General features: G+C 43.5%; 1 protein-coding gene across 7 annotated transcripts in view; it reads left to right on the top strand.

Moving 5' to 3' along the window:
• The window catches only part of ank1a (ankyrin 1, erythrocytic a), a 148,416-nt gene that overhangs the window by 35,365 nt on the left and 90,691 nt on the right, over positions 1-22,360 (top strand). For 6 of the 7 annotated variants that reach the window (XM_069182234.1, XM_069182229.1, XM_069182251.1 and 3 more), the window contains exon 2: positions 16,980-17,075. The exons of the other annotated variant lie outside the window; for it this stretch is intronic. In XM_069182234.1, the coding sequence (XP_069038335.1) occupies positions 16,980-17,075 (96 nt within the window). The remainder of the gene's footprint in view (positions 1-16,979; positions 17,076-22,360) is intronic. 7 annotated transcript variants of the gene reach the window in all.

The following is a 22,360-nucleotide window of genomic DNA, read 5'->3' as shown; positions in this document are numbered from 1 at the left end:
AACTCTTAATCTCACAAAGTCAGAGATTTGGAGTGAAAAGAGGTCTGCTCTCACTGTTTTAGAGTACTATATTAGGTCCCCATGTACTTCGAAGAGGGTAAATATCTGAGGGCAGCTGTGTTAGCTGTCTGTCAAAGTCACTGGGAGCTAAATTTTATTTTAAGGTAGATTGGCGCAGAAGAATCATTCAGTGGCCAATAAAGTCTGTTATTAAGGATGGAGAAAGAATTTATCGGGAACTTCCTGGACAATGTGATTTTACAGACAGGGGCAGACATTTTGAAAAAGTATTTGAAAATTTGTGAAAGTAACCTCTAGCTCTGGCGCACACAAAGTGACCGCAGGCTTGGCGCTTTAATAAGGTGAGCAGTTTTCTCTCGCCACCCAGTGTCCTGTGAATTATAGTGCCGTTGTCTGTACTCTGGGGGGCATGAAAATCTCTCTCCCAAGGTTTTTGCAGGTAAATCAGCGTATTGCTGAAGGAGAAGGGGTGACCCCAGCTTTGCTGCTGACTGTTTAGGTGCAGTGAGGAAAAAGGCATAGCTGCAGAATGCGAGAAACCTACAAGAACGTAAGAATATTCACAAATAACCAGTGGCTGTGCAGCATTCAGTCTAGTAGCTCATTGATCTCAAGATCTCACCCAGCCATTTCTTCATCAAGGGTATGAAAAAGAAAAAGTAAATCCCTCAGGAAGGGAGACATAAAGGTATGAGTTTCCACAATGTGGCGGGGCTTTTTCCAGACTCCAACAGCCCTTGGTGTAAATCATTGTTTCCTTTTTTCTGTCTAGGCATCTTTCTGATTAATAGGGGATTTTGCTTTACACTCACTATTTTGTTGTCTCTGCCTGCTCAGAAAAACGTTTTTTTTGCTGTAATGTTCTAAGTCGGGGCTGTGGGGTGGCTCAGTGGTCAGTGTTTCTGTCTTATAGTGCCGAGGCCCTGGGTTTAACTCCGGACCTGAGGTGCTATCTGTGTGGAGTGTGCATGTTCTCCCTGTGTTTGAGTGGGCTTCCTTCAGCTGCTCTGGCTTCCTCCAGCAATCCAAAGACATATGGGCAGGTTAATTGGCTTCTATAGTGAGTGTATGACTGTCTGTATTTGTGTCTGTATCTGCCCTGTGAAGGACTGGTGTCCCATCCAGGATGTATCCTGCCTTGTGCCCGTTCCTTGTTGGGATAGGCTCTGGCTCCCCCATGACCCTGAATTGGAAGAAGCAGTGAGAAAATAGATGGATTTTCAAAGGCAGGAGCTCACAATGCTGTTTCTAGAGGCTCTCACACTTACTGTACGGCTTTTCATTCCAGCTGAGCACAGCTACTTACTTGAAGCCTTAAGCTGTTCCCAATCTTGGTCCTGGTGATCCACACACCTCTTGGTGTGTGTTCCAGCCGAGCCCTCAGATACACAATCAAGTCCTTCATTGACCTTTACTGTACTTGAACAAAAATGAAGGGGGCTGGAATGAATACCAGCGGGGGTGTCTGTCACCAGGACAAGGACCAGAACCGGAGGACTTTGCTTTTTAATCAGGTGTGGTCTTTCGCCGCATATTGCTGATTTTATAGAACAGCGGGGTAGGGACTGCTTTCTTGGCAACCCTAATGAGGAAACTATAAATCTCACATCTAGAAGGAATACACTAACGCTTTGCTACAAAGTGCCCTTTAAGAATATTTTTTTATCAGGTCTCTCTGTAAGCAGTGGGGGGGTCAACTCTAAAAACAGCAGACTGCGCTGCCACCATAACCAGCAACGGTGTGACGTATCAAGAGGGTGTTTTTTTTGTAGCTCTTGTTATTGTTGTTGTTATAAATCATTCCTATTCTCTCCGCTGTCTTCGGATGAGAGCCCAGGGATAGTTTCTCTCCTGGGCATTGACAGCAGATATCTTTCTTTCTTTCCTTCTCTGCTCACGTCATCAACCAGTGTTCCTGCTGAGTCGACTCATTTTTAATAACTGGTCTGCACCAGACAGATCTCCTCACGGAAGAAAGCAGACACAAAGACGAAGTGATACTATACATTGTAGATCCCATCGGCGACGGAGGGTCACATGTTTTTCTGTGAGCGCTTTATCTTTTAATTCGACTGGCGGTCCGCCATAATTCAACTGGCATGCCCACAGAACTTTCCAATTTGACGTCCGCCATACTCCTGTCAGTCTTGCCTCCCCAACCACAAACTTCTCCTCTTCAGTCATCTTTTGCTGCTTTACTGTATGCCATCTGGGCCGACTAAGCTGAAAAATGTCTTAAGAAGTAACTGTCAGTAGAAATACAGAAATACAGCACAGTGTCTTAGTCCTGACGACAAATCAAGGTGATGTTACTGTTCAGCAGAGAAGCTTGTGTATGGGGGGGGATTCACTTTAAAGAGAGAGAGAAAGGGGTTTATTCCTATTCATGCATTTGTCTCAGGACATGCACAGTACAATAGACTGCACTTTCGCATAATGTGCACAGCCCATTAGAAAATAGTAAATAATAAATAATGACAGTGAGATGGTTTAAGATGGAAAATACTGCTTTACAGCGCATCACACTTTATCCACAATGGTGTTAAACTGACATCTGATCTCCTGGAGAATAACGTTGGTGAACCTTGGGTCAGCACTGGATCCAGTACAGTTCCGCGGTCAGATGTCATTCAGAACTGGGATAGTTGTCAGGGTTTGCTAGAGTTTTGGGCAGAAATTGAGCCAAGTCATTCTGTGCTCTAAAAGAACTGAGCAGCCTAGTACTCATTGCGCAAAGGGGTCTGTTGTAGCTCTGGAGAGCTGAGAGCTGAGAGCTGAGAGCTGAGAGCTGAGAGCTGAGGTATGGGTTGTGAAATAGTGTCAGAGCAGTGGAAGGAGTCCAGTTCTTGGCGTTGTGGAGTCTGTCGTGTCCGAGCGCTCTCCGGTGACCAGGCTGACCGTGCTGGGGCTGTGTTCTCCAGGCTGGGTACTTGAATGTGTCACGCCAGACTGGAGGCATCGACATCTGTTAACATGGGAAGGATCTTTGTGTGTGTCTCCTGGAGAACAGGGAACGTGCTGAGCGACAGGATTCACTCAGCCTGCGGGCCGGGCTGTGATGGTGGGCCGAGGGGGATGCAGGAGGAAGGATGCCACGTGTGTGCTGTTCGACTGCGTAAAGGGGCGTCACAGCATCACTGTCTGTTAGTTTGCCATGTAGGCTCTCTGCATGCCTTCTTGGAACACTTGCAACATATTAAGGACATAAGAACCATTACAGAAGAGAGGAGGTCTTTTGGTCATTCTAGCCTGTTTTGTAGTTAGTATTTAATTGATGCATTATTGAAGGAATCCAGGTTATCAGCTTCAATAACTTGGCTGGGCTTGCTTGTTCCACACTCCCCCCATCCTTTGCGTAAAGACGTGACTCCTGTTCTCAGTTTTAAGTGCTCTTCCACTTCGTTCTCACTTGTGTCCTCAGGTTCGTGGTTCATTGTTCATTCCAAAGAAGTCCGCTGGGTTGAAGTTGTCAGTGTCCGTGAGGATTTTGAACACTTTTCCTTCGATCTCTGAGAAGTCTACACTCCTTATGAGCCAAAAATATGAGATGACTATTTTATACTGTACTGTTGCTGACAAAACGCAATTCCTCAGACTAAGCAGAATGCAAATGCTCTCCCAGCTTAATTGTCAAACTGACTGTGAGGACAGTGAGTACATTTGGAGCCCTGGAGACTCCATTAACGTGCCCTCTGCTCACTCCCTTCACTTACTCCCTGTTTCCTGGTGAGGAAGACCATTGTCAACCTTTTAAAATATAATCTGGCACTTTATGGGTTATTTGGGTTGGTTTTAATATATTATATATATATTTTTAGCTTAAAACACACACCCTCAATTCATTGTAGTAAATTACAATTTCCTGTTCCACACTTTAAAAGTTCCTCAGTGGGTTTTTTATTAGATTTTTAAAGTTGTGTTCTTATTGCAAATGTCACACAATGTACAGTATGGGTGTGGGTTATGGGTTAAGGGGCATTGATATTCTATTGCAGCAGCTCCAGTCTGTATTTGGTTTTCAGGTGGGCTGTCTGCTGGCTCCGTTTTAGCTGAGTACAACCTGACGATAAAACAGCTGCCGGTTCTAATCTTAAGAAAGAGAGGCCGAGGCCGGGAGAGAGAAACCATTAGCAATCCCCCTGTGAGTTAGCACAAGCCCAGGGCAGCAATAAAATGCACTCTGTGTGTCCACCCCCCTTTCTCCAAAGAGCAATGGTAATACTGTACAAGCTTAAAATAACACAGGATGTTAGGAAAATGTTACAGCATAATCTAACCAGAGCACCACAACAGCTTGTAAGTGACAGAGAATATATCAGGTATCTGTAGAGTAAGTGCAGGCAGTGTGGCCCTGCTTTTTAGACCAGGTGGACTAGGCCGAGGGACTGGGAGAGGCTGAGGGACTGGGAAGACTGGGAAAGAGAGGCAGAGTGGACTGAGGGACTGGAAGAGAGAGGCAGAGTGGGCTGAAGGACTGTGAGGGAGAGGTAGACTGGGCTGGGAGACTGGGAGAGAGAGGCAGAGTGGGCTGGAGGACTGGGAGAAGAAGGCAGATTGGGATCAGGGACTGGGAGAGAGTGGCAGTGTAAACTCGTGATTAGAGACTGAAATGGGTGCGTTGGGTAGTGGGAGAGAGTGAGAGCGAGATAAGTGTCCTTATTCCTTCTTAACAAAGAGAGCTTTTACAGAAAGTGGAAGCTGCAGTGAGTTAATTTCCACTTGATTTCCTCCAGCTTCAAGGGCTGATCTCTATCACGATTGTCAGATCTTACATCACTGCAGTAGTACTGCTGGGGAAGATCAGGGAAACGTGCTTTGGAGGGTGACAGCTGAACACGGCGCACACTCAAGGCTGGTCTGAGCTGGCTGATGCCCTCTGGGCTCTGGGCTGACAGCAGTTAAACCCCTGTCCCTGGTGACTTCAGCCTAGGCAGGGGTCCCAGTCTTTTCCTTGAGAGTTAATGTTTTGAAGTCCATTTGCCAAATTTAAAAGCTTATACACTAGTCTCCCCTGTACATGTCCATACAGTACATTAGGACTGACATACAGGTAGCACCTGCGAAAGGGATTATTTTGTAATGATGGACAATATCAGGGTGGCATGATGGCACAGTGGTGAGTCTTATGATCTTGGAGCACAAGGGCCATGGGTTCAATTCCAGACTTGGGGTGCTATCAGTGTGGAGTTTGTGACACCGGGACACCCGGTTGTCTGGTTGCTGTGAGCGTTGTCTCAGAGAGCCCTGCCTTTCTGATTGAATCCTGTAAACTCGTGAAGAGCTTCTTTGAATTCCTGCGAACTTCACTTCCTAGTACCAGGGAAAGCGACCAAGGTTAATAATTTCAGGAATTCAATTTTCCTTCTTAGCGATGTTATAAAGTTTATTTCAAAACATTCACTGGGAACTGATTTTTTTTTTTTTAGGGAAAGAAGCACAGTTCATCATGCATCACCAGAGACGCGATCCATTATGTAAATTCACATACTGTAGGTGCCTTCACAGCACCTCGTGCTCATACTTTGTCCTTCCAAGAGCATTTGTGGAACAGTGGGATCCACCTTCCTTTCCAAATGGGAGCACTTACAGTCACACGTGAAGGGCAGACAATGGGGTTCATAGCGCGGTTATCCTTCAGGAAAACTCGTTACGACTCGTTATCTCTGTAGCCATTCTTAATCTTGGGAGATTTGAATCTCTGCATGCCATCACACAAGAGGAAAGCTAGTACAGGGAAAGTTCAACGCTGTGTTCATGTGGCCGAGCACCTTGCGGACGGTTTTCAGCGTGTGATCTGTTCCGGAGCGGGATGCCGGATCTGTGATCGGCGCTGTGGTCTGCGTTCCCTGCGGCTCAGCCCGGCGGCATTCCAGGCGCGAGCGCCTCTGTCTCTCCGCAGTCGCCGGCACCAGGCCTTCACCTGAAATCATCATCACCCTCAGCTCCAGCGCCGGCCGGCCAGGAGAAATGGAGCCTGTCAGAAATTCCGTCTCAGGCGAATTTTTCCTGATAATTCAATTTCTGCCAGGCAAATCTATCAGGCCCCTTGCTAAATTGGTCTCCGGCTGGGCACAGCTTATTTATTAGGTACAAAACGCTGCAACAGGAGCAGTCTCATCGCCGTGGGAGCCAGATTATCTGATCTCCCTCTGTTTTATTATCATATTAATTATTATTATGGCCATTGTAATACCAGCCCTTCTACTATTGGAATGTGTGGGAGCTGGGCTCAATGTGATTGACCACTGTCTTGTTACCAATCATACATTCATCATTCATTTCCTGAGTGTAATGTAATCAAATTATCCTCTCCCTTTCTGGGAGAATTCTTTGGGTTTTAAACTGTTGATTGCTTCAGCATTGGTGCTGCCAGCCTTGTGCGCTCCAGGATTGAAGAGAGACGGGTGGAAATCATGCAGAGTTCTCTGATATTCTACAGATTGTGGGGAGAAGTGTTTAATGTGATGGGGAAAATAAAAAGAACTATTTGCAGCGCAATCATACCTGACGGGTTTTCACTCTCATTGCCCAACCCTGATCTTCTGCAGATGCTTTTGTGGAATTAAAAAAAAAAAGGTTGAGGAAAGAGTCAGAATTAGGTCCTGTGACGACAATGACCCAGTTTCACAGAGCTATATATCAGCACCAGAGTACACCCCTTGGCCAGTCAGACTGCCACTGAATTACAAAGGTCTGACATGCAATAGCCTCCTTCCACTGTCAGAGAATTTCCACTGTCTAGGAAAAGATAGTTAGCAATTGCTTTAAATGATTTGGCTTACGCTAAGAGGTTGGTTTGAGTGGAGAGGTGGCGGTTCATGAAAATGAGAACAAAAGAATGAAAAGAGTTGTAAGAAATAAGAGGATGTTGTTCAGCCCATTCTGTTTTTAGTAGCCAATTGATTTCACAGTGACTCTCTTCTTAACCTGAGACATTTGGTCTAATAAAGTATAATTACCCTTCACAAGAACTTGTTATTGCTTGTTACATCTGTTGCAATTCTTAATCTTCGGAGGTTCAGATCTCCGCATGCCATTATACAAACGTTAGTATGGGAAAAGTTCAAAAATCTGTTCTTTTGGCTGAGCATCTTGCAAGCAGTTCCCAGTGCGTAATCTGTTTCAGAGCGGGATGTTGGAGCCGTGCTGGGTTCATGGGACAGAGGACCCAGGGAACAACAGTGCAGCTACCTCCAGACACCCACCACTCTTTGGCTATAGAAATGCCTCCTGTTTTCTCAGGTCTAAATGCACTCTGCTTGCAGCCGCTTCTTCTTCCCTGCATTGTTTTTATGAATCTGCAGTAGCTCCAGGAATCCTCGACAGCTGAACTGTACATCTGCTGAAAAAGCTTGACAACAGACAGACCTTTTTGCTGTGAACCACGCAGAGCTGTGGAACGAGCACCACAGGAGGTGGGCTGGTGATCACAGACAGTGGCGTTTTTTTGCTTTGGATTGCCAGCTGCTCACCCCGTTCAGGGGTGGGGGGTGTAGGTACAAGTGTCTTTGCACGCCAGAACTGCCTCACTCTGTCTAGGCAGAGCAATGAACGGTTCCAGCAGCAGGGCCCTGGGGAGATGAGCTTCTTATCCTTATCTTCCATGATTAGCAGGATTCTGATGAACCTGATAGGGAGGAAGTACAGTAAATCACCCTCCTGCTTTGCAACACTCCGCCGCCATCACAGACAGGACTACCAGTGCACTGCAGAAGAACTAAACTGGCACTCACTTCATATCCCATTTATTACAGATTAACATTTGACCTAAAGCAAAGGAGGAGAGGATGGGCAAGGAAATTAATTGCATGTCAGTTTATGAGGCCTGAATCCAAAGGTGTCCAGAGCCAAGGCGCTCAGCACACTGCGAAGTGAGGTGGTGATTCTGAACCTTTGGATAACGCTGAACTATTGACAGTGTTTTGAGGCCTCAGGCCTGAGCTTCTGCTGTTGGTCTCTTCTGTCTCCCAGATTGCAGAGCGCAGTTTGCTCTCTGGAGAAAGAGAACCTTTATTTAATCGGTCTTTACCTGCAGCCTGAGTCGTGGCTTTCGGAGAAGAAGCTTCCAGTTAATTCGCAAGGCAGTGGGCTGGGGAAGTGTGTCTTTGCTGCGCACAGTTGTGGTGCTCTTGACGCGCCACTGAAGATCTCTCAATCGATACGTGCAATCGTGAGGGATTTGTGCTCCCAATTCCTAGGGATTAGCTCTTAACGGTCATTTTTGAAAGCTGTTTTTGCTGGAGTTGTGAGGCAGCTTCATAGATAATAGCCTAGGTAAGAATGGCAGCAGAGAATTGTGAAAAATCGAAAAACAGGACGCAGGCCACCTCAGCTCCTGCTAGAGTTTGGTAACACATGGCGGAGCTGTGATTCTGACAGGTGTGTTTCCATAGAGCGCTTTGTCACTTGGGCTGGCACTTCTTAAATGGCCCTTCTTCTGTCCTGAAGGAGGAAAAAAAAAGACAAGCCATGATGTAACTCAAACTCTGCAATTTGTAGGAGTAAATATTTGTGGGTACACAACTGTCGTTTTGATATAGTTGGGGCCGTAACGGAGTACTTAAAGAGTGTTGAATTCCCTGGTGAATCATAATTTGTTGGAGGAAACAAGATGGTCATTTTTATTATTGGCAAGATGCTTTAGGCTTTGAGATTTATAGATCACACTACTCCTACTACATTTTGTTAAAAGCCCATTCAAGTAAAGCATATCCAGCTTTAAATATATAGTAATATAAAAAAACAGGTATAATTGTGATCTTGCTGACCACATGTAGGACTGTACTACAGTACTACAACAGCAAAAGTGGGAGTAGATCACTGAGCACCGAAGGTATTCCCCCAGCCATACTTAAGGAAAGGAGGGCTGTTATACATAGAACTCAAACTAGAATATTTCAACTCTCACAAAGCAGTACCCACTGCATATGGGAAAAGACATATGGGAAAGTCACAAATGTAACACCAATACCTAAAAAAACAGGAAAGAGCTGAAGTAGGAAACTATGAACCAAAGAGTCTTACTTCTGTTACTGGTAAAATAACATTGAAACATACTGTATAACATCATATATGTGGATCTCAAGAAAGTGTTTGATAAGGTTCCTCTTAAAAAAAAAGTTTATTCTCACATTAAAAGCCACAAGAAGGTAATGTACATGCATGGATCAAGAACTGGTTAACTAAGTGGAAATCATGTGTCATCATAAGGTACGTAATCTCTGACTGGGCAGATGTGAACAGCGGTGTGCCACCAGGGTCCATTTTAGGTCCACTGCTCTGGCTGATCTATATCAACAATTTATGGTTTTAGTTATCAAACTGGTGAAATATGCTGAAGATTTTATAAATGGGAGAGTGGCAAACACAGAAACAGTGACAAGGGTGTTACATACTGTAGAGAAGCAGACTGGCTGAGACCTGGCAAATGAAATTTAACATTGATGGGTGTAAAGTTATGCACACTGGTAGTAGGAACATATACTATATATACAGTACTCATCTCATGGGTGCTTTTTAGCTGACAGATGTTACACATGACAGGGATCTGGGTGTTTTACAGTATGTTGATTCTTCTGTGTCCCCACTGCTTCCATTTTGTTGTTACTTTCACATTAATGTGCCTGCTGCCTAAACTAGCAGGCGGTAGTCCAGGATTAGTTTTGATTTCAAATCCACACTTTTGACAATCTTGACACCTTGGATAATACAGCACCTTGCACCTGACATACTTATCTCTGTGGAACAGCATGTTACAGCTCCTTTCTCCACACAGGCTAAACATTTCTTTCAAATTCAGGATTTCTTTGCCATTATACACTATGGCTGAAAAAGAAGGTAATGAAATTTCCTGTAATCATTTGTATCTTCGCTGTATTGACTATATTGTTCTATCGTTGTAGAAGACATGTATTGATTTTATTTATTTTTATGTCTTTATGTCATACAGTATAACCAGGGTGACCCTGGCTATAAAAGAAAAAGACCGAAGAACTTCATAATGCTAAGAGATAATGAGTTTAAGTCTGCAACATTTCACTGTAGGCAGGAAATCGCCAACAAAAAGCTGAAAGTTTAATTTAATTTAAAGCAGTGACAGGTGGCACGGTAGCACTGTGGTTAGCATTTCTGTCTTGCAGCAGTGGGGCCCTGGGTTTAGTTCCTGGGGTGCTATTTGTGTGGAGTTTGTATATTCTCCCTGTGTACATGTGTTTTTATTCCATAGTCCAAAAACATAGGGGAAGTTTCATTAGCTTCTATAAAATTGGCCCTGGTGTGTGTGTGTGTGTGTGTGTGTGTGTTTGGCTTTCTGCCCTATGAAGGACTGGCATCCTATCCAGGCTGTACCCTGCCTTGCGCCCATTGCTGGCTGGAATAGGCCCCAGCACCTCTGCATCCCTATGCTGGATGAAGCTGTTAGAAAATGGATGGATAGATGAAAAGCAGTTAAATTCCCCATCCTGACCAGAAAACATTTCAAGGGCTGTTATGCTAATCAGTGGCAGATGAAAATAGCGCATGCAGAAGACTCCCCTTTCTCATGGAAGTGTCAGAGAGACAGACTAGCTGGCAGTTTCCTCTATGATTGATACAACGCTCAGCAGACGAGAGAGATTAATCCACCCAGCTCTCTGACTTCTCTTCACCCTGTCTCCCTCTGTCTCCACCCCCCTCCCATTCATCTTGCATTACACATTACACCCGGGCTGTGAAACGCACTCCAAAATGTCGGCGAACAGCGCCAGTTCCACCTAACTGGCCTGACACACCCGCGCAAGTTCTAAATCTGAAACCCCAGCCAAGAACGACAGGGGCGTCAGCTGGTGAAAGTTGCTGATGAAAGGAGAGGAGAAAGAAAGGGAAAATAAAAAAGAGCAATTTGCAGATCTACTGATGCAGTTGAAGCCATTCGTGGATGGAATGTGCATCTGCAGAGACATACTGGAGGTATTTTAGCATTGGGATATTGTCTTGTGCTCTTGTGTTAATCGGCAGCTTTTGAATTTCTGGCATTTTCTGTTGGCTTCGAAGAGCCGGACTTGTGCCCCTAGGAATTTTAAATCCTTTGTGCTTCAGATGCTGTTATGTTAAATGACAGAAGTTTTGTAGCCTGTTGATGGACAGGTTAAAGTTCAGATGAAATGCCCCCAATTTAGGCCTGTCGATGCCCAACCCTATAGAGACACATCCAGTAGCTTCTAATTTCATTCCATCAGAGCTCTAAATTGACTGAACTTAGTGTACTGGTTAAGGGAAACTGAACTGTTTTTACCCCCTGTCTGGATAAATAATTAGTTGCCTCTTAATCTTGTAGTCCTTAAACCCTAGAGAGGGTTGTGTGTGCTCAGCGCAGTATTCTGTTTGAACACCTGAAAGGGACTCACTTGGCCAGGAGCTGTTTAGAAAATGTCTTTGCAGCAGGAGACTGATTTTGAGCCTTTTCTCTTCTTCCTGCAAACCACAGCTTGGAGTTGAGCTTCAGACTGGGAAAGGTCATGGAAATCATCCTGAGTTTGTAGATCCTCTCAAGATGTTCTTTCTTATACCGTAACTAAGCATGAAGAAGAAAATCCCCAGTGTTTTCTTACACAGCAAAGTCCAGAAACTGTTCAGACTCCTCCGGCCTTTCTCTTGCCCATTATTCTTACTCACACTGCTGAGGTCCAGCAAATAGTTTATTTTCCCACAATGCGTAGCCTCATTTTGGGGTTATTTCTTTTGCTGTTATACCAGGACGTTCTGATTTGCCAGTCTTCTTGCTCCTTGCATGCGTTATTAATCAGGCAATGGTCTGTAACGCACTTGCCACCAGCTGCCTCAGTTCTGTTGGCTCGGCGGGTTTGTCTGAGGGATCCCCCTTTGCCCCGCCTCTCCACATTAGAACAGCAGTCAGACTCTTCCTCGGCAGTCCTTTAATCTGTCTTTAATTGAAGCCAGGCAGAGGAACCAGGCAGTGGAGGACATCACAGAAGAAGTCTAAGATATATGTGCGCAGTCTGGAAAATGGACTTTTGCTTTAAATCCAGTCCCGTAGATTCAATTATGCGTATCAATTAATTTGTGAATCACTTCATACTTCATTATGGACGCATAATAATAAACACAGGAAAATCATTAAATGAGTCCAGTGTATAGCGGTTGAGTCCTTTTCCAGGTTTCCAAGCTTGCAGTATCCTCCAGATGTCAGTATATAAGCCAACTGCAGGAAAGAGATATCGGAATCTTGTCAGTGTGATGTGCATAGACAGGTTTTTGAACAAACTGTTTTAAGTGTTTAACTATTGTTTCTTTCGGCTTCATCTGTGCAATCTGTTCCGGACTCATGCTTTTCTGAATCCCTTCGAAGCACAGCATTGTCATTTCTCGCGTTTCCCATACATAAGGAGGTATTAGCATACTGTACGTTTCAAATTGTATTTTATGCTGACAAATACAGCAAAGATATTGAGCACATAAAATGAAAAAAAGAACAAGTCTTTAGGAGAGCTTTCAGTAATAATAAAAGTCAATTTGGAAAAACGTGAGACACTGACAGTAGTCATTTGAATTTTCTTTTCCTTTTAACATTAGATATTTTGAAAATGTTCAATACGATTAGCACTAATTCCTCTTGCCCAAGCTTTGTCATGTGAATGGTAAGGCGAAGAGGACTAGTGACTCAGAGGTGACTGTGCTTGCCCAAGCTTTGTCATGTGACTGGAAATGTGAAGAGGACTGGTAACTCAGCATAAATTCTGCTTGCCCGAGCTTGGTCATGTAACTGCAGGAAACCTCAGATGTTCCACTGTGCACGTCTTCATGCTAACAGCTCTCCGTTCTCTACTTATTCTACCCTTTAAAAAGCCTTCCTGTAAATGTTGGATTCTTTTTTTTGGTGTGTAATTCGTAATGTGTAATTCAGCCAGGACAGTTTCGTAGTTGTAAGGACAGAGTGCCTGAGCCCAGCCATTCCATGAGCACCACACTGGGTGACCATCTACCAGTCTGTCTTTGTTTTCATCACCTAAGCTGTAGAATACATTTGTCAACATCTGGCTGTTTTATTGTGAAATGAAAAATTAATAATGAAGACCTCAAGCCACTTTGTACGTATCGAGTACAGTATTTATATCTGTGCACCATATGTACAGTATAGCATACTATATGCAGTGTTTTACAGTATGTGGAAACTCAATGATTCTTCATGTACAGTAGATTTCTTTAAAAGCATTTGTGTAGCTGATGTAAAATTATTGATCAGTATTAATGAGAATTGCTCTGCTCTCATGGGTTAGCATGCACCGACTCTGTGGAGACTGATAATAATGTGGCATTATGAGAAGTGTTGTTGAGTTAGCCCACACTCGCCTGCTGTGCTTCTGACAGCAGTTTTGATGGATGTAGGCGAGTGGCCATGTGCCCTGTGTCAGCAGAAGCTTCTGGCTGATTGGCCACAGGAGGCTTTAGTCCAGGACGTTCAGCGTGTTTGTTTTAAAATGCCTGGATCTTTTTAAAGAGACGAATCTCTCTTGCCACCAAGCCTTTTTCACCTCTGAGCAGTCAGCTTACCTCATTAGTAGTGTTACACACACACAGAGTTATCCTTGCCCTTACGCCCAGCACCATGGATCTGCCATGAGGAATCAATATCTTGATCGATTAACTGCAGATTAATAGGGGACCGGGGGTGTGTATCAGGGGGGTATCTATACATCTCCAACTGGCCATAGTCCATAGGACTGGGCTGCTTGCACTGTAAGCAGTAATTAAAATAGCATTAACACCCCTCCCCTCCCACCACCTCCCAATCTGGACCCAAACATCTGGGCAGAATGCCAGCAGCTGGTGCAAACAGCTGCTTTGGACTAAGACTTGGAAGAGGAGGAGGCAAAGGAGGCAGGATCCTCTTTTTGCTTAATTACTGTGAGCATTGCAGTAGTGCTCCCTAGTAAAGGAGGAGAACACTGGCTTAGTACTGGCGGCAGACAGACGGGGAGAGAAAGATTCCTGCTAGTCACCACAAACCAAGGCTTAGGTGAGAGAGCAGACAAGTGTCTTTTCCTTCAAGACTACCCTAAACACACACCTGCTCTCACTTTTTTCTCCAACAAGGATGTGAACAGTTGTGTCCAGTCTCTACAATTGACATCCAAAGAGATCTTGTTGTGGTTAAATAAGCAGCACCAGACACACTGTATGCTGTAGCAGATTCATAAGAAGCATGTACTACTCAGATCAGACTTGCAATTTGATTACACTGCTTACAGACAGATCCTTCAAGTTTATATGTAGCTTGGTGAGAGATGGACCACTCCTCCCATCAGCACTCTGTTCTCAGGTAGTATGGAGCTCGCAGTGTAACAAATCCATCTCCCAAGTCGCCATGTTGGAGGAGTGTGCCCATAGTCTGCATTATCCCAGCAAGGTACAAGGAATGTAGCTTTATACCAAGTTCATTACCGCTTGCCAATTTAAAATTGGAAGAGTATCAGAAAAGATAGTTTTTTCCAATTGCAATAGCAAAGGGTCCTTTTACTATCAAGCTACTTTTTTGGTGGAAAACAAGACTGCCTCAGTTTCCTTAAGAGAGACCTAGAAAAAAAATCCCATTTCCAAGAGGTCTTGGTTATTCCATACAGTAGAAGCCGTGCTCTCTCCATGATTTAAAAGTTAATGACCAGTGCTGTTTATCAAAACCCCCACCGGTGCCAGCAGCGCTGTAATCCAATTACATTAATAATCCGAATCGGTTCACCGCTGCTGGGTGAAAATGATTTTTTTTTTCCTGCACACACACGGATCCTTTCTGAAAGACCACGGATTTGATTTGTTCTGGCTTGAAAGCAGAGTTTCGGGAAAGAGAATGGAGTCAGCATTGGTTTTTCCCTCTCTGTCCTTGCTCTGAGTACCAGTTGGTGGTGAATCCCCTCATATCTGTGCTTTGTCTGTGTGTGCCCCAGTCTACCTGCCTGATCTCTGATCCTCTGGGAATAAATGTCAGTCCGAAGTGTTCTACAGCACACCGCTACAAAGCTAGGGGGGCTTCACTGTCTCTGATCAGCAGATTTTAATGAAATATTTGTGTTTTTCTTTTCTTCTGGTCCACGTTCAATTGATACATATTTCCTCGTAAGTCTCATGATTAAGAAGCTCTTGCAGTTGGGGGAATTAAGGGATTTTCTTCCTTTAAGCATGAGTGTCCACAGATATACAGTAGATATCGGCCTGAACATATGGGAAATAATAACATAAAGGGAATAAAGGGAATTATGATAAACTATGGTATGAGTTCATTGTGTTTATTTTTATTTCAATATCCATAATGCTTGAAATCTGTATGATTTTCCTGCTTTATTCTGTGAACAATACAGACTATGGAAGCAAACCAATCTGAAAATGGATATTATTTCACATACAGATGTTTCTTAAAAGCTCCTTATTTTTAAGAAGCCGTGAGTCATAGTGTCTTTATATATAGGATCACTTTGAAAGGATAATAGCTAATGGAAATCTATCAATTAATGACCCACATGCAGTTGGTCTTACAGGTTTACCATTTGTTACCGTTCTTTTTTTTAAGCCGAGTATAATGCTTTTCAATGCCCTATCAAATGAAATGTCTATACTACTGTACATAGACCAGTTTTGAAAAAAAAGGATACCCATTGAAGTTTAAATTATTTGCACACTTTATTTATGAAAGCATCACATCCTTATACAGTATATGCTGTATGTCCTTATACAGTATATGCAATACTAGTGATGAAAGATTCTGGCTGAAGAGCCTTTAAAACCCTGTTTAAAGTTTTACTGATTGTCGGAGAGATTGATAGTTTAATGTGGATGTTTTAAGTCCTTGTTTTACTTATAAATCACATATTGTACATCTGAGAATGCCCATTTCCATTCTGACAATGATTAGGAGCACATAAGTGATAAATGTGAAGTTTCCAAATCAAAAAGGGAAGTTTAAAAGTTTGAAGAGCTGGTTTACTTTCAGAAAGACTACAGCTTGTCAAGTTAATTGCATGATGGATGTGAAAAACACATGCATACTGTACAACAAGCATTTTTTAGAGTGCATTTACTGTACATGGGTTCAGACTTGTGTTTCTGAATAGTGCCTTTTATTAACTAAGTTAATATTATTTATTAACTTATTAATAAATAATATTAACTTAGTGTTATTATTTTTCTCCTCAATACTCACTAGTCATTTGCCAGCAGCCATATCACCCTGCAACTCACAACTGGCACTGAAGCTCAGCAGGTATGAGCCTGACCAGTACCTGGATGGGAGACCTTCTGGGAAAAACTAAGGTTGCTGCTGGAAGTGGTATTACTGGGGCCAGTAGGGGCCGCTCACCCCACGGTCTGTGTGGGTCCTAGTGCCCCCGTGTAGTGACGGGGACACTATACTGTAAAAAGGTGCCATCCTATGGATGTAAAACTGAAGTCCTGACTCTGTGTGGTCATATAAAATCCCAGGATGTTTCTCGAAAAGAGTAGGGGTGTAACCCCAGAATCCTGGCCAAATTTACCCCTGGCCTTTACCAATCATGGCCTCCTAATCCCCTCTGTGAACTGGCTGCATTACTCTGCTCTCCTCCCCACTGATAGCTGATGTGTGGTGAGCATACTGGTGCACTATGGCTGCCGTCGCATCATCCAGGTGGGGCTGCACATTGGTGGTGGTGGAGGGGAGTCCCCATTACCTGTAAAGTGCTTTGAGTGGAGTATCCAGAAAAGAGCTATATAAGTGTAAGCAATTATTATTATTAGTTACAAAATCTCAGTTATGGGTCCAGAACCCTGAACACTGTGCCACACTGCTACCTCGCTGTGGAACTGAGTGACTCTTGTCTGTCAAATCGGTAAGACCAGCCACATGGGGGCATTGCACGGGGCAATAACAATGTCGAGGCTCATTTCTCCAGCTCTTCTCATTAAAGCCATGTTTCATGTCATGTGTTTTTTAGGCTCAGGCTGTCCAGCGTTGGCTTATCGATCAGGACTCTAGTGTGTCTGGGTCTGAGCTGCAAGATGGCCGGGGAATCTGGCACTATGATGAAAAAGTAAATATCTGCATATCTCAATCCTGTGTATCTGTCACACCTGCAAGGTCTGCTGTGCAGGGAAGGAGACTAGCAGAGTTTTGTGTCCGCATCTGTGATTCTTATAAAGTGAATACATTTTCGTTTTTGCCTATCCCATTTTTGCGTGTTTGTACGTGTTGTTTTTTCCTGTCTTGGCTACTAACGTTATTGTATCATATTAATACTCCATAGTCTATCATATTCATAAGACTGCCTAGAATGGTCATCCATTCTTAAAAATGAAGAAGATGCGTTTGGGTTTTGTTATGCACTGTATGCTATAATGTTCAACTGTAAATTCCTGTAGAGAACTATATGTGGTTTGGCAATCAGGAGTCAGAAGAATTAAGAACTAAAAGCACTACTTAGTCATTCCCATGTGGCAGTAGATGTGTTATATTATTTGGGCACTGTCCCATGACAAAATACTTCCTCATAAATTAAACATTTAGCTGTGCAGATTCCAAGAGTTGTTCAAAAAGGTATTGTTATGTTAATTGAAAAATTAACTGCTTTACTTTTCTTACTGCCACTGTATTTGATAAGAGATATTCCATTGGCTGTGTTTACAAACATTATTACAATCTGGGATTCTTCTGTGTTATTTTGCAAATAAGAACCTCACTGTGGATGATTGAACTGTGTACCACTGGCTGTGGTGTTACCTGTAAGATGATTCTGTGAAAGGAAATACAGCCTTTAGACTTCAGACGTTCGGAAACCAGAGTCCTTGACATCCTTTAAAGTCTTATTAATTCTTTCCTTTGGTACAATTGCTTCCCCAAGGCTACTTTACAGATATTTCTGTAAATAATCTCACTGCAGGGTACTGATTATTAATCACCCCTATTGACCTGGTCTTTAAAGGCGGGTTCAGCATGTGACATCTGCTTTGTGTGTTCAATCATACAGTATTTCACTGTTTGGCAACAGGCTTCAGTGTTTCTTAAAATGTATAGATTTTTTTTAACATCAGTGCTGGAAATTGTTCTTAGGCTGGGAAAAAAAGAGAACAATAGGACACGTGGCATGAAGGCCGCAGGTTCGAGTGGTGGTGGCGAGAGGCTTTGAGAAGAAGAAGAAATGGAGAGTCGGAGACTTTGCTAGTCATCCTAATTTGGGACCATGTGTGTGTATGTGTATTCATGTGTGTGTCAACTATATTAAAATATGAGCTCCCCAGTGGCCCATAGGGTGGTAACCTCTCTCACTAACAGCACTGCAACTATAGCAGAGCCCAACACATCCCACTGGTAAATTGGTCACTGTTGTAAAGTAACCTTATGATACTCCAGCCAGCTCAAACACCCTCCTGGTGCCTGGCCAACAGTGAGGAATCTCAGTCACACTCCAGTAATGCCGTACCTGTAGCACAGACTCTACCGGGTGCGACTGGACTATAGGGTGAGAACACAAGAAAGGTTAGAAATGGACATCAGCCTCAGCTGCCCTGTTTGGTATTTAGTATTTTATTAATCCAAGGACATCATCCAGCCATTTCCTGAAGGAAGCTTAAGTACCACACAGCTTCTACTGCATATCCCCAGATACACAACCCTTTGGGTAAATAAATGCCTCCTGTTCTCAGCTTTAAGTGCTCTTCCACATCGATTCCACTTGGTCCTCCCGATTCCTGTTTCACTGTACTTTCTGAAGTCACCTGGGTTGGCTTTTTCCTCAAAGCCTTTTTTTGGATTTTGAAAATCTGTATCAGATCCCTACATAATTTTCATTGTTTAAGATGGAAACACAGTTCCTGCAGTCTGTCAGTGTTAGACAATCCCTTGAGCCCTGGAATGTATCTCTTTGCTCCTTTCTGACCTGATTCCGAAGCAGCAATATATTTTTCTAATGCAGTGACCAAAATTGTATACAATATCATAAATGAGGAGGAACTAGTGCATTGTACATTTTTAACACAACATCCCTCAATTTGAATTTTACACTTCTGATTATATCATCTAACATTTTGTTTGCCTTTTTATTGCTTTCCCACATTGTCTGGAAAACAATGTTTCAACATGAACATCCCAGGTCTTTTTCATAAGTAGCCTCTTCTAACCCAGTGTTTCCGAATATATATTTATAGTTTGTTATTACTGCCAGTGTACAAAACCCTGCATTAAACATCTATGGCTGCCATCACATTATCCAGGTGGGGGCTACACCTTGGTGATGGTAGAGGGGAGTCCCCATTACCCATATGGCACTTTGAGTAGAGTGTCCACAAAAGTGTAATGATTTATTATTATTATTTCCAAATTGACAATAAGAGGCTCCAAACAAAATAATTTTGCAGGATTTCCACAATTTCCATCTACGGTTTGCTCTTTAAAATGTATCAGACTCCATATTTTCTGCAACCCACAATGTACAGCTTCAGAATTGCTGCACTTCCAGCGCACTGTTTCTGCAGAGTTTTTCATGCAGCTCTTTTTGTTGCTTCAGAGCCTGTTTCTGACCGAGAGAAGTATGAAAATAATAACTTAACACAGTGTTGTGGGAAAATGAGATGATAAAGGATTTTGAGGTGGGTTTTGATGAAGAGGTAATGGCAGGAAAGGGTTACAGTAAAGAAACGTAGATACAGATTGTTGCTGTGAAAAAGACATGTGGCCTTATAGGGCTTTCAACAACTGATGAGGTGGGACAGCTTCCTTTTAATTGGAAATGTAGCAGAGTGATAGGAGTCTGGATAAATCCAATATCTCCTGCCAGAGCACGCGCTGGTGGCGTGCTTCAGAGACTTTACAGTTTTCTCTGGATACCAGCAATCCTAATGCATGTACTGGCAAAATCCAAGAGTGTTTTCTACCTCTGCAGCTTCGTCCACCCTGCTGGTTCTGTTTGTCTCACCAGCAGACTCTTCCAGCAAAATTTGGCCCCCGAAAACACAGCCCAAAGCTGCCAGCAAGGTAACTAATCAGTGCTACCCTGTGATCTGGCCGTGCGATGGAGCCTGTGCCACATCCATACTCTATGCTTCCCCATATCATTTGATCAGTATTAAGGAGTCTTCTGAAAAGCACAGTAATTGTTATAATAAATGTTTGGCTTAAAATGAATGTTCTAGATGGAAACAGAATTTCTGTATTGAGAAGAAACAAAATGCAAATAATATGATATCGGCGTGTCCCTTTTTAGATCTCCACACAATTTTGGTTTAAGGACAGAGGGCTGGTTTGCCCTGCAGCCTTCAGCGAGGCACTGATTGTCATTAGATTTATAAGCATGCTGCCTGAGCTTGATCGATTGGAGCTGTGTCTTCGCCATTCCTCACCTCCGTTAATATTTCTTTAAAGTCCGTTATTGATGACTCTTCTGAGAGCTTCATTCAGTATGAGCTGATGCTGGGGCAGCAGAGCACATTTCATTGTAAAAGGCTTTTGCACGATGAGGAAAGAAGGGGTGTGCATATTCTTTCTAAAATTTTAATGTTCTTTTCTGTGAAATAGTACCTCCTGCTCTTTGTTGGCCTCAGCTGAGATGTATAACAGGCCATGATAAAAGTCATACTCTATGACTGAAGCCTTTCTTTGTTGTTCTCTCTCAGTATTCTGTAGGTTTTGACTACAGTTTGACAGCTGATATAACTGCTCCTAAATTATACTGTTTTTTTTCCCAGTCAAAACTGCAGTGGCACAGAAACGTCAGAGTGCGTCTGTGTGTGTCAGCAAAGGGAACGGTGCTTAAATACTCATTTGTACCGCCAATCGCGCGGCTGATTAAGAGTACTGCGTGTTGCAGACGCGGCGGATGATGCTATTAACAGAGCTGTGACTCGTTTCCCTGCATGGGGGGGGATTAGATTGCTCTTGATTATATGATAGATAATTTGATAAATACCAGATCGATAACAACATATCTGGTTTAACTTATCATGCAGAAATGCAGCCATTCCTGCTTGGTGAAGTGTGAGAATCATCTGTATTTGGAAAAAGTCTGCTGTGATTCTGTTCTGGCTAATGCTCCTGTCTGATTGTGCCACTGTGATGAACATGTCAGACATGCACAGGAGCACCGGTGCTCTTACCTAGAGGGGCAGCATGTTGGCTGCAAAACAGAAATGAGAAGGAGGACATTAATGATCTTGCAGTCAGCATCACACTTCAGAAGATAAAGTGCCTTGGGCAGAGCCTGTGTTTTGGTGGTGTCAATGGGACGTCGCATCTCAGACACGTGGAACAATCCCCTCTCCCCATGGCGGCAGCAGAGTTAATTGCCACCTCTTTAATCCTGATCGATCTACTGTAGCCAGCTGTTGGGCGAAGGGGAGGGTGGGGTGGTGGGTGAGGGTTGCTGACTCAGCCTTCTGCTCTGAAATGCTGTCAACACTCGGCTTCCTGTAAAGTCAATAATTTATGTGTCACCGTGCCGCAGTGTGTCCCTGTCGCCTCTGTTTTTCATTTCAGTTTCTCCGCGGCTGTCAGCCCTGCTTGCCCATTCTCTCCCCCAACCTGCTCTGTGGCTCCTGCCCCCCTTCCCCACCCCTCTCCCTCTCTGCAGTGTAGAAGAGCAGTCTTCTGCCCCAGAACGAGGAGCTTTTAATGGCTCTGTCTGTGGCCCTCATGGTATTGCTGCCAGTCAAAGGCAAAGGCTTTTAGAAGCAGGAAGCTGCAGAATGTCCAGCTAACTTGTTCTTTAGCCCCTCATCAGCACGTTTGAGCACTTCCTCCTTGCTCACACAGATTTGCACTGTTATCAGATTTTCTTTCTCCTGTACTTCTTTGCTTCCCTTCTTCCATCTGGTCTTCTGCCGTTCAAACTCATTCTCTCTCTGTCTGTCTCACACACAGCTGGCAAAAGAGCAGGCTCCACATACAGTACCTTTGGATGAATGGACTTGAAAATCACGCTTAAAAATGATTTAAGACAACAAACGATCCCAGTGACCAAATCACAAAACTCAGACTTGATAGAGATCAATAAACAGCAGGTGGCAGAGATGCATAATGTACTGAATCTCTGCTAAGAGTCTCTGTTAAATTCAACAGCATTTGCAGGTATTACATTGTTGGAGATTTAAAAGAAACATCCAAACCCTGAAGGAGGGTCAGTCTTCAACGAGTATGATCACCCTCCACCCATTGGGTTGCCACAGGAAAATGAGAAATGCTGCATTTTAAGAATTCGAATTCTAGAAAGGATAAAAATTGCTAGCCACACAGTCATCATAGACTTCGAAAATAAACTCTTGACTCATTTCTATTATTGAAACCCCTGGACAGAACTTAACCTGAAGCAGTTTCTTCTTGTCTCACAGT

This window comes from Lepisosteus oculatus, chromosome 2, assembly GCF_040954835.1.
Source record: "Lepisosteus oculatus isolate fLepOcu1 chromosome 2, fLepOcu1.hap2, whole genome shotgun sequence".
NCBI classification, from domain to species: domain Eukaryota; kingdom Metazoa; phylum Chordata; class Actinopteri; order Semionotiformes; family Lepisosteidae; genus Lepisosteus; species Lepisosteus oculatus.
This window is presented reverse-complemented; position numbering and strand designations above follow the sequence as displayed.